The 13,178-nt window shown below is 42.3% G+C and overlaps 1 protein-coding gene across 2 annotated transcripts in view; it reads right to left on the bottom strand.

Moving 5' to 3' along the window:
• Positions 1–13,178, bottom strand: part of PLCE1 (phospholipase C epsilon 1) — a 325,603-nt gene that overhangs the window by 167,414 nt on the left and 145,011 nt on the right. For both annotated transcript variants that reach the window (XM_087432292.1, XM_087432293.1), the window contains exon 3: positions 12,138–12,426. In XM_087432292.1, the coding sequence (XP_087288418.1) occupies positions 12,138–12,426 (289 nt within the window). The remainder of the gene's footprint in view (positions 1–12,137; positions 12,427–13,178) is intronic.

Below are 13,178 nucleotides of genomic sequence, written 5' to 3'. Positions count from 1 at the left end.
TTAACATCCCATTAGCAGCAAAAAAAGTACTGTATATATTACAGGTTCAGAACACAACCCATTTGTGGGTTTGCAACTGAGGTGTTAAAACACTTCAAACAAGGACAAAGACCCAAGCGCACACAGTCTCATCAGACTGGAGCAAAGCAGCCGAAACAAGACTTTAGCCAACTCAAGACCCTGAGGCCTCCAGCCTTTCCCCTTGGATAACTCTGAAAGGCATCCAGCGAGTTCCAATTTGGGCAGGGGTTTGTTTATTCTGCTTGGTTCAAATCAGGGCTTCGGATCCCTAATGGTTTTCACATCCCCAAAGGTTTTCCACATTTGGGCAAGATCTATGCTTTATGGAAGCCCGAGGAGGCCCTGCTCCCAGCCCTCTGGCTGGGCAGACTGTGCCAAGAGTGCTTGAACGCCCTGACTCCCGGGGAAGTTTAGCAGCATCTGCCCCTTGGCACGAGCTTGGGGATTTTCACAATGGTGCTGTGTTGTAGTAAAAATGCCTCCATTCTTAACCAACTGTAATTTTTATTACATTTCATTTTTCTCCTGGTGAGGCTAGATTTTCAAGACTAGTCTTTTTCCTATAACCGTGGCCCTGTGCCAGTGAAAACTACATGGGCTCACGCTGGCTTCTGTCCCTTTATTTTGAGTGCACCATTCCTAATCTGTGAATAATCATTCAGGTTTGTAACTGCCACTCTCCTTCCAACAGAGGGTGACCCTGCCTCCAGACCCTAACATGGCGCTGGGGGTCTGACCTTCCTAAAATTCAACCTGCTTAAAAGCCTGCGATGGCTCTCTAATGCTTTAGGTCCAAATTTTCACCTCTGCTCTCCAAATTGTAACCACACCTACCAAATTAACCTTTACTCTCTTGTCCACCCACTAGACTGTTGCTGAGAATCATTTCTTCTTTGTTTCCCAGGCACTGCATTCACTCCCACCCTGGCATTTTATCTCACGTGCTTTCCCTGTCGGGAACAACTCCTGTATCTCCCAGGGAAAGCCTGCAACCAGGAGCCGGTACAAGGATGACCTCTCTGTGTTTAAAGCCCTGTCTCCTTTGTCCCAACGTCCAGCCCAGCCTCCTAAATCCATGAACTGAAATCCTGGATAGCATGTGTGAATCCCAGAAAACAATCCAGGGGTCCCAAATGTAGATGCCTGCAGGGCCAGGCAGGTGAGAAAATGAGACTGGAGCTGGGAGGGAGACAAGCTGGAGGTGGGGCCAGGTGTAGCCGGGGAGGAGTATGAAGCTGGTGTCTTATCTGGGGGGTTAGGGTGGGTCAGACCCAGCCCACAGGGCCAAGGGAGAATGGTGGCCCAGGGGTGCCAGAGAAGCCAGAACTCTACATTTTAATGCAAAATTTCCCAATTTGTAAAATACTGCAGCTGTCAAAGAAAAACCCACATGTCCTGGATATGGTCTATGAGGGAGTTTTTGCTGCCCTGGTACAAGTAAGACACTTCTACGACTCAGTACCCAGTGAATTGCTGTGGGTAAGGGGAGCGTTAATAGTCCCCCTGGGCCTGGAGGGGGAGTGTCTTCAACCCCTCTCTCTGGGTCACATCACAAGATGCTCTTCTACACTTCTTGGAATACAGTCCGCAGATAGTAGAGAGAGCTGCGTTACTAGGCCTCTTGTTCCCACCTCCTCAGAACAACTACACAGCACTTCAGCCAATCCTATCTGGGTCTCTATTTCAGAATAATTATTTATTTTCAGATTCAATATCCATGACAGTTTTAAATGTAATTTGGGGTACTAAGAGGGCTGGAAGGGACAGTACAGGTGGGGCATCTCTAGTTTATTTTTATCAGAATCATCCTTTTGAAACATAAATTTTATTGTGTCACTATTGCTTAAATCCTCTGATGGCTTCCCATTGCTCCTAGAGATAAAGACAAGGGCCCTTAACAAGAGCCTGTATTATCTAGCAGTTTGTTTTCCCTCTCTGTGCCTTAGTTTCTTTTTATGTAAAAATGTCAGTTTTAAATTAGGTAATACTTTAAAAAACACTGTCACAATGCCTGGCACACAGTGAGCACCCAATACCTGTTAGACTTTGTCATTCTGACTTCTCCAGACTTTACTGATGAACTTCCAGCTCTCCACACTCCATCCAAACCTCAAACTTGCCATACTCTCTTCTGCCACTGGGTCTTTGCAGATACTTCTGTCTAGAACTTGCTTCCAACCCTATCCATTGGACCTTTAGCCCTCAGCTGAAACATCAAACGTCCAGGTCTCAGCCTGTAGACCATGGCTACAATTTGTCATTTGTTTTTGGAATTACTTAATTCCCTACTGGTCTTTAAGCTCCATGTGGGTAGGGACAATGTCTGTTCTATTGTTGGTATCTGGCAGTGCAAGTATTTAATAAAGAGTTGTAAGGTGAATGAATCTCCATCACCAGTGGCCTGTTCTTGGTGTGTTGGGGTATGATAACCATGGGGAACAGGGCGTCCCCCAAAGATACAGAGGAAATGGGGACTCCTCTCCTGGCTTGAGGGCTGGAGAGTGGAGATGCCCTCACTTCTTTGCTCAGGAAAGAGACCTCGGGGCCTCCAAAGCAGGAATAATGCAGAGACTCAGGGCCACCTCCTTCCTTCTTTTCCTTTTCTCTACAACAGTGTGGGCCCACTTTGCAGAGATAAGACCCTTAGGAGCACCTGCCAACTGGCCCAAGGGTGTGAAGGCACATGGGCAATGATAAAAACAGACCAGAGGGAAATCATTCCATGGCTGTCCTCACTGTGGGCCAGTTAATACCTCCCAACCGGGCAGGACTCTCCTGCTCAGAGGCCAATGAGGACCAAAGGTTTAAATATGCCTTATATGGCTCTCAGACAGTCTGTCTTCTGCCACATACCTCCAGTCACACGCGGGGCAGGGCTGCAACCAGCCCAGATGACTTTTGTAAAGGATTCTTGAAAAATAGTCACTGCTGGTAAATTAATTTGGATGTTGGTGATGCTCACTGGATCAAATCAAATGGCTTCAAATGTTTCTTTCTGGTTTTAGTACAGATAACTGTGTGTTAGCCTAGACTTGTGTGTATGTGTTCATTTATTCATTCATTCACTCCAAAAATATTTTTTGAGCCCCTTCCATGTGCCAGGCACTATGTGGCTTTCTTTGCAGAGAGGAATACATTTGCTTGGTCTGTTAGCTAATAAGAGTCCCTTCTACCATTTGGTTGATTCTGTGCTATGACTACTCAACTGCAGATGGGAAGACCCCCCTATCTACCTTCAAAGGTGCCCATATCAAGGAATGCTTGAGATATCCTTTAAGTCCTTGGAGGTCTCTAAGTCAAGGAGGCAGCAGGTATGCAGGAAAATGATCAATTTTGTAGCCAGATGGACCTGCGTTCAAATTGGGGGTTCCGTGTTGTACGTATATATGTATGTACACACCACACGGCTCAGGACATAGGCTGAGACCTGAGTGGGAGATAAAACTGGAGGGTTTCCTAATGGTTAAGAACTTGGATTTGGGAATCAGACAGGCTTGGGAAGCAAATGCTGGCTTGGCCCCTACTGACTAATCAACCCCAGTTAAATGTTTTGGTTCTAGACTTGCTAGTCTGTAAGCCCAGACCTTGTGAAGTGCCAGGGTCTCTGAAACTTTTTGCACTCTCTGTTCCCCTCCATGTTCCCAGATGATCTACAACAATATCTGTTTGAAATGGATTTTATATGTCTGCTTATTAATGCAAAAATGTGACTCTGGGCATAAATGGGGGTAAAATACCCACCACTGAAACCAAGGGTGTTTCTGGTGACTGTAAAATTCACAGGGAGAGCCTCAGTGGGGTTGGAGCACATATTTGTTCAGGCCCTCATAGAATCACTTGTGGGATTAATATCATAGACATCATTTTTTAAAAAGTTTGTTGTCATAATGAAATACAGAGTTAAAAGACTTAAAATACTCAACATGGGTTTCCAGTTGGCAAAACATTTTAGGCTTTCTTGAAGACGGTAAAGTATCTTCTGTTAGAATTCAGCCCATCGAAAACTAAACACTCATAAAATGCCCTCTTACTGCTTTAACTGTACTACTAAGTTTTTTATGATTTCTTGGTTTTAAGACTCAATTCCAACAGAAGTTTAAATAATGACTCAGACTTTCTTGAGATCTTCTCTTTTTTTCCTCTGAAATATTTGCTACTGACCCACATGTTATTATAAACAAATTATAAGCGTATTCCATTATGTTCTATAAATGTTCCCATGGACAAGAATTTTCATAGGTCATTTAAATGAGTTTTTGTTCTTTAAACGAATAAACAATTTAAAAACACTCAAAAGGACTAGTTACATGTACTGAAAAATCTCATTTAATTTTATTGTAATGAGTCATGTATCTTCATAAAAAAGTATAAATTTTAACTTGAGCAGTAAATTTTGTACCAATCATAGATTTTTAGACACGGCTCCCAATGCCAGGAATAAACACTTAGCATCTTTTCTACCCAGGAGGGAAGAGAGATGATATCAGCAGAGAATAAAGTAGAAACAACAGAAGCTTCATAATACAGGTGGGGGAGTGTTTGCCTTGGTTTAACAGGTGTTCTCATTTCTCCAGGCTCTTAAATGGTTTTAGAAACCTCAGACTTCACTCAATGTGGTACAGGGACTTCCCTCTTGAGCCCCTACATCCTGCGCTTATTTCAACTATAACATTTATACCATCCTAAAATTGCATGCTTATCTGTCCATCTCCTCCACTAGCAGGTGAACTCCTTGAAAGTTAAGACTATATCTTATTCACTGTTTTATCATCAGGGCCCAGCACAGTGCTTGGCACACAGTAGATGCTCAACAAATCTTTGTTAAATGAATAAATGAGTGAATGAATGAATGGCCTGATACATGAGCCCTAAGGAAAACCTAACTAAAGACTGTACATAGGGGTGGCCTCCAGCTTCCTACCAGGAACATTGCCTTAGCAGCAGCCTCCTAAATGCCTCCAGTTCTCACAGCACTATCCCCCCATCCACCTCCCACACCAAACATACTCACCTGAAGTATCAGAGACTCTAATACAGTAGGTTTGGGGGTGAAGCCCAGAAAGCTGTTTTTTGGACACTCATGCTGGGTGATTCTGATGCAGGTGGGCTAAGGATGATGCTCTGAGCAGCCCCACCCCACACTGCAGCCAGATGGATCTTTCTAAAAACCCCATCTGATCACATCACACCCTTCCTTACAACTTGTTAGTATCTCTCATTACTTACAAAGTAAAATCTAAGCTCTTTATTATGAAATATAGCCCCCTGGAGACCTATTTTCTCCCACAGCCCCAGTCCCATCCCTCCCGACTTCCCTTCTGTACTCCCCAAGCTTTGGCCAGAACAGCCTGGTAGACAGCAGTTCCCTGAACACATCATGCCTTTTCCTGTCTCATACCTTTGCACCTGTGTGCCCCATTCCCTGTGCCAGTTACCATCAGCACCTCCATCTGTCCCCAGCCCTCCAGAGGGAGTTTCCCTCATCAGTCAACACCTCAGGTCTCTATTCTAACCCATCAGGTTACTCTCTTCACAAAGCCCAGCTGGGATCCACCACAGTGAGAACAGGAGATTATGTTTTCATGGGGCAGCGAGGGAGCAGTGGATGGGCTGGTACAGTTAGAGGGGCTCTGGATCCCTAGAGGCAGCAGGTGCGTGGAAGGAGGGGAGAGGAGTTCAGACAAGGAGTAAGGAATTCCCCAGAGATAACCCTGCAACCATTCCAGGACCCTGGTGCTGATAATGGCTTTTGAGACATTGGGTTTAGGGCCAGCGGGTTAGTCAGTGGGTTTAGGGCCCACTCTAACTGACTTCATCTTAATTTGATTACATCTGTAAAGATCTTATTTCCAAGTAAGATCACATTCATATGTACAGGAGGTTAGGACGTCCACATATCTCTGTCAGGGGACACAAGTCAGTCCACAATAAGGAAGAAATTAAATAATGCAGATAAAGGACTTGGTGCATTGCCTGGAACACAGTAAGCACTCAACAGGCTACCAGGGTTCAAGTACTGACTCTGTCACTGACTACCTGTGCACCCTTGGGCAAGTTTCTTATGGTCTCTGGGCCTCAATTTCCTCATTAGTAAACAGTTCCTCGCTCACTGGATCATTGAATGGTCTTCAATGAAATCATGCATGCAAAGTACTTAGAGCAATACATGGCACCCAGCAAGAACTAAAAAAATGTTAATAAGTATTACTATAATTCTACCCAACTCTAAACCTCCCCTATGCCCAACCTTCTCTTTATAGATGGAAGAGTTTAAACTTCAGAGATAACAGTAATGGGGATGTCATCTTGAAAAAATTCAAAAAAATATGGAATTCTTCTACTTGACCCTCCTTCCCTCCTCCAAATATACATAATTGTTTTGACCCAAGAAGCATCATGTCTCCAGTAATATTTGAGATAGGTGACTTTGCTCTCTGCTGGCACTTTGGAGAAGCTCCCCCTGGTTATAAGCAGGGGTGTGGAGTCACACTTCTCAGTCACACCTGAGCATGTTTAGGACATACCTGGACATGGAGCCACACTCCTTGGTCACACTTGGGCATAGAGTCACACTCCTAAATGATGCCTGACCACCTGCGGTCTCAAAGCAGAAGGCTTTTGTCCTGTGCCCACCAAACTTCCTGGCCCCACGAGCTACAGACCCCACTTTCAACTGAGTAGCCCAGCACTTTATGAATCCCTTGGAGGTAGTAAGGGCTACCTCAGTAGACCTGAAACCTAATATTACATTTTCTCTGGAGTGAGAAACATTATCTCATGAGTTGAAGACTTTCAGATGTGATCTTTTGCATTCTTCCCAGAGGTGACACTGCCCTAGGCCACAGTAGGCAGCGAACGAATACTTTTTAGTCGATTAATTGGTAGAGAAACACACCCCAAATTACATTAAAGCATACTTTTAACCATCAAGAAAATAATTTCAAAGTCACAAAACTAGTTAAGTCAGAGGATTTCTTTAAATAAACCTAAATCTTGGAATTAGAACTATGCATATGCCTTTCTTGCCTGGTAGGCATGTAAAGGGTAATTGTTTTGATTATGAGGAAGTCAACTAAGACAGCCTTTATAAACTAAATTATTTACGAGGTACAGTCACATAGTTCAAATGTGTGTATATATTCCTATTACAACTTCTTGTCTTTATACTCAAAGATATTAACTTTAGAAAAAGACACAAATAGAATATACTTATTGCAGTAAAAGAAAATAAGTTGGAAATTTATTAGACCTTTCTAGCAGAAACAAAATATTTCCTATTTTCAAATAAGAACATTAAATCCGTAGGACATTTTTTGTTTTCATATTAATATTCTATTTGCAGTCTATATACGACTGATAACTTTAATATAGCTATTCGATATACACACATATACACACAAACTGGTTAAAAATGAACAGCAGAGTTTTCTTTTCTATTACATAATCTAAATATGGGTAACTAAGCTTTATCCTGGTTATATGTAAATATTTAATCTTTTAATTTATAAACTTATTTAGCAACAATTTGAGAAGGAAAAATTGAGTTTAACGTACTAAATTTATCATATTGGCTGGTACAATATGCACATTTGAAAACACTTAGCTGCCTTATATTGAAACATCCTCTTCCTCATCACTATTTATTTTTCCAATTTTGCTATTCTACTGTTTTACATTATTATCACTTATCTCCCACTTTTCTCTCCCTTTTCACTTTATCTTGCTTTTATAATTTTCAGTCGGTAGTATATCGGAACAAAAGAGGCAAAAGCAGGTAATGGTTTTAGAAAATGACTTGCTGATTACTGAAATCAATAGTTCTTTCGACTGCCACTGCTCTACGGAGTGGTCCGGAGATTCTAGCAAGGTTAATGAAGAGGGGGAGAAGGGAACCCAGACGGGAAGTAGAAAGATCTTAATTGTATTAAACCAGTGGAAGTTGCTGACAGGATGGTGTAAGCTCCCCATTTTCTGTTTTGAGACAGCACACCTTTGTAAAGAAGGGCACACCCTTGCTGATCAATGCCTCATATCAGAAAATGTTTCTCATTATTTGGCAAACTTTCAACTTAGTAGACAGACCATCCTTGGTGGTCCTGAAGGCAGAAAACCAGGAATGTTTGTGTACTGTTGGCTGTCCTTCTAGAGCCACCCATACCATTGGAGGTAGGCAAGCTCATGGAGATGTTGAAGAGTTAGCAGAATCCTGTAGACTGTGGTAAAGCTGCAAGGCTGCAGAGCTTTGACCAATCAATCCCTGAGTTACCACTTCCTGACTTGTGAATACCCTGGGAATAATGAACAATTGGTTAGACATTTCTCCTCCTATCTCATCTACTGCAGGCTGCTCCAACCCTCATCTTGTAATCATAACCATTCCCAGAGGACAGTTGACTTGGTCCATCCAGAGGTCACATGCAAAACTATCTGTCTTCATATTTCTTTTTCACACCTCAGTTCTTTCTGACATCTTAATAGACCTGGGACCAAAGACCTACATAACACGTTCCTCCTCCTTTTTAAATTTTTCAGTTCATTTTTTTTGTGGCAAAATACATATAACATAAAATTTAGCATCTTAACCATTTTTACAGTTCAGTGGTATTAAGTACATTCATATTTTTTTGTGCAACCATCACCACCATCCCTCTCGAGAACTCTTTTCATTTTGCAAAACTGAAACTCTATACCCATTAAACAATAGCTCCCCATTCCTCTTCCCTCACCAGCCCTGGCAACCACCTTTCTACTTTCTGTCTCTATGATTTTGACTATTCTAAGTGCCTCATATAAATGGCATCATATGGTATTTGTCTTCTTCCCTCCTCCTTTTTTTCTGCCTTTCCCAATTCCATTTAATCTGCTTCAAACATGATCTCTCTCACGGAAGAGGTCAATCTTTTTGAACTTTTCCTTACTTTTTCCCTCGGGGAAAAAGAATTTTAAACCTGCCCTCCTCTCTCTTCCCTTCTTCATTCCATTTATAAGCCTCCCACTTAAAAAAAAAAAAAAAGGAAAAGAAAGTTACTGGGATAATAATTTTCTGATTCTGTCATATCGGTATGAGTTTCGAAACGGAAATAACCATAACAAAAGAACTACAGATGCCAACATCTAAAATCTCTGAAATGGCCCAAAGTTCTTTCAAAATCTCCATAAAAGTTTTAATTTAACTCTCTACTCATCTTAATTAAAATTATTTCCCCTGAACAAGAGATATCTTTTAACTCACTTGTATTGCTTTTTTCTTGGAGGCTGATTCTCAGTGTTCTAATAATCGTGTTTTTCTTTTTCTTCCAGGGGAAGTGTGTGGATTTCAACTATGTTATGGGTTAAAGAGGTTTTTGAGGACTAGAGTCTGTGAACCAAATCATAATGTTTAATACTCTTTCTCCAGGAAAGTGTTCTAAGTTCTACACAGTTCCTGAGAAATGAACTTCTGGACTATAAGCCACTTATAAACTGAGGATCGAGTGTGTGTTATACACTTCCCACAAATTTTCATTAGTGATACAGAGCTGAAAGCTATCGGCCAACTCGATGCCCCAGGACACACAGTGAAAAATAAAAGAAGAAGACAACCAAGTCATAGCAGCCAGCACGTCCTCCAGACCCCCTGCCAGAGTATATGGCCAACAGAGTTCAAAATCCAACTAGTCAATATGCTGAACCTATAGATTATATAAATACTCCATGAATTCAAATGCCCATATGGTCTTTTGATGCATTTTCTTCCACCACATGTTGAAGAACAATTTGACTACAGCACATATAGACTTCGAAAACCATAGAGACGTTTAGAAAGGGCACTGAAATTGAAAAGGAAAGAGAGAGAGCAAGCCAAATCTACAGAAGTAAGCCTGGAGCAGAAGCCAACCAGCTAATTGTATTATTCAGCAGAAGCTACTTTCAGAGGGATATCAGAAATGATTGAAGAGCTGCAAAACAGAAAGTTAAAGAAACACCCAACTCTTGCATAAAACGCCAATTTAAAGATAACAGATTAGCTGATGGTCCAATGAGTCTCAGAGATGGGAATGGTGATCCGTGAAGTTCTGATCTGAACAGGGAAGTGCAAATAGCAATTGAAATCAAGTTACTATCAGAGCAACAGATGAACTAACCAGCAGCCTCCTTTTATCTCCTCCAAGATCTGTGTAAGACTGGAGGCAGCCTCCCTTGGTCAGGAAGCCTGGAGATTTGTTCCTTTGCAATTAATAGAGAAGAAAGTAAGGTGCTTTTATTGACTTTTGTTTGTTTGAGGTCTCACATTTCAGTCTAGGCCATTTATCATTCCCTCTCCAAACTCTTTCAACACTTATAGCCACTTCCACATTATTCGTCACTTAACTCTCTGCAGTCTCATATTATTCTTTGAATACTTGATGCATGCATATCTGGCCTCCTCATTAGGGTCCTAAATAACTTAAGGGCAAGTAAATTGATTGTACTTCTTAGGATCTCCCATAACACCTACACAGTTTTTCGCGCAGAGTGGGTATCTGATAAACACAGGTTGAATAACTCACAGGATGAGATCTTCACATAGAGTCACAAGCATTGAAGCAATGCCAATTCCACATGCCAATCTCAGCCCAACTTCCCAGGAAGAGCACTAATGGAGAACGTAAGCTTGGCAGCCACTGGGAGCCACATCAGAGTAGAGAAATCTCGAATCCTGTGCATAGGAGAAACTGCTTACCACCTAGAGACTAGACGCTCCATGAAGGCAGGAACTATCTTCTGTTCCCTACCCAGCACCTAGCACCTAGTAGGGGCTCACAAAACATATCTTGAATGGATGAAAAACAACTGAAACCAAGTTTCTCCCTTTTAGTCTCTTGGATTAGTGTTCCCACATCTTGTGTTTTCCTTCATTCATCATTTATAACCAATCCACAAAAATTAAGGTGACTTCAGACAACAAACCAACATGGCACCCACATGGTACACAGGGAGGTGTGCACCTCCTCTCAGGCCTGCCCAGGGAGTGTGTGGTGGGGTGCTGGTGGGGGAGGTTGAGGATCAAGGAGGAAGGTCACTGGCCTGCTAGCTGCAGGTTTGGGGCTTGCTGTGGAGTGACAACAGCTGCCCTCCTTGAGAGAAATGGCCAGATGTCAGATTGAGCTCTTGGCAGACCCTAGGCAGTGGAACGCTGCTCTGCGTGGTCCCCATCTGGCTGGCAGCTTCCTGCCAGGGAAGACTGCCAAATGGGTTGTGACATCTGTGCAGTGCACAAATCTCTGAGGTTCTTTGGTGCATTGCCATTTCTGACCTGCCTGTCTGCTACTCGTGGGAAGTAGCTGGGAAGTTCTGATGCTGAGGGACTCCATTTTCCACTGACTTTCATTTTTCAGCAGGATGCCTTACTATCTCGTCTGTTTTGTTGTTGTTGTGAGGAAGATCAGCCCTGAGCTAACATCCGATGCCAATCCTCCTCTTTTTTTTTTTTTTTTTTTGCTGAGGAAGACTGGCCCTGAGCTAACATCCATGCCCATCTTCCTCCACTTTATATGGGACACTGCCACAGCATGGCCTGACATGCGGTGCATTGGTGGCGCCCAGGATCCGAACACAGGCTGCCAGCAGCGGAGCGCACGCACTTAACTGCTATGCCACGGGGCCGGCCCTATCTTGTGTTTTAAATGGGAGTCATTGGGAGATAGCCTTTAGCTTTTCTGCTCAACATGAACCTATTAATTCTGTATAGGAAGGAGAACTATATTCCACTCTGTTCCTGACCACTATTGGTTTTCACTGTGACCATATGACAACACTTGTTTATGAGCATCTTACAGTAATTGACATCTGTCATGGACTACCACTAGGAGAAACCACCTGCCTGAATAATTTTTTTAAAAATTAAAGATAGCCTTTTAACCATTTACTTCTTTTGAAAAAGAAATTTCAAAATCTTAATGCTTAATATCTGGAATGTTTACACCTTAAGGGATTTTGATAAAGAACTACCTTTTTACATTCTCTTAAAACAGCTACCTTTATTTAAAGTTGCTGATAAGTGAACTCAATTTGCCATCAAGAGATGCATAAATGTTAACTTAGATTCTTTTCTGCATTCAAAGATGAAAAGTTAAAAGTGAAATTTCAGACATTACCTTTCAGCATCATTCGTCCAGTGGATCCTCCAAAAGTATTGAGAAGGCCACTTCTTGCTCCTAAAGATGTGGTTGCTTCTAGGAGAGAACCGGTGATGTACTGAGATATGGAAGTCCTTTGGAGGGTGGCACGATATTCACAGACAGTGTCTTGGACACATTGCTTTAAGCATGGACCAATGCTAATCCTTTCATGGGCTCTCTCAGAGGCTGGGAGCTTTGTGAAGAAATGGAGAAGAGATCCAATTGTATCTTCTGTTTCTTGTCCCCTTCTCACTGCATTGTAGATCTGTGAATAACACAAAGTACAGGAAGTATTCATCTAGTTTCTTAGAAAAGCAAATTAACTTGTTGACAAAATGCCAAGAAGACTTATTAAGAAAGAAGGCTCCATCGCTCTAAGCACAAACACTCCAGAGCACTGGACTCATGCATTAACCTGAACATTCTACAGACACCATTTATTTGGAAAAGCTATGTGTAGTTATGAAATGGGCCATTCAAACAACCCTGCTATCAAACAGAGCACTTACAAGTTGTACCAACCAAAAATATATTCAGCTCAAATTTCTCCTCCTTCTCCTCCTCAGCAGAGCAAAGGTCTTGTGCAGAGGGACAAAGGCAAACCTTTCCTTGCTGTCTTCTTGGGGTCTCCTGAGTGACTGTTCCAGGTCTGTCTGCCTCCAAGGAACACTTCAGCCTGACATTCATGAGGAATCTTTTCTCCATGCTCAAACTGAAGTGAGGATGCGAGGGTCATGGGGAATGAGAATTTCTATATTTCTCTCTTGGGCATAATCCTTCAATCCATCAGCTTGGATCAAAGTCTTTGAATTCTTTTTCCTCTTCCTCCTCCCTTACCTCCCTCATCCAATGAGTTGACAGACCTGCCCACTCTTTCTGCTCCGTCTCTGTCACTATCCTGATTTCCTCTTCCTTTATCTCCTGAATTCACCAAGAATTATCTCAAGAAGTTTGGACTATTAGGACAGGTTCCCAACGACTGGAATTATGCAGTCGTTCAACATGCATTTATATAGA

This window comes from Ceratotherium simum, chromosome 6 (assembly GCF_057802395.1).
Source record: "Ceratotherium simum simum isolate JZ-2026a chromosome 6, ASM5780239v1, whole genome shotgun sequence".
In the NCBI taxonomy this organism is placed as follows: Eukaryota; Metazoa; Chordata; class Mammalia; order Perissodactyla; family Rhinocerotidae; genus Ceratotherium; species Ceratotherium simum.
This window is presented reverse-complemented; position numbering and strand designations above follow the sequence as displayed.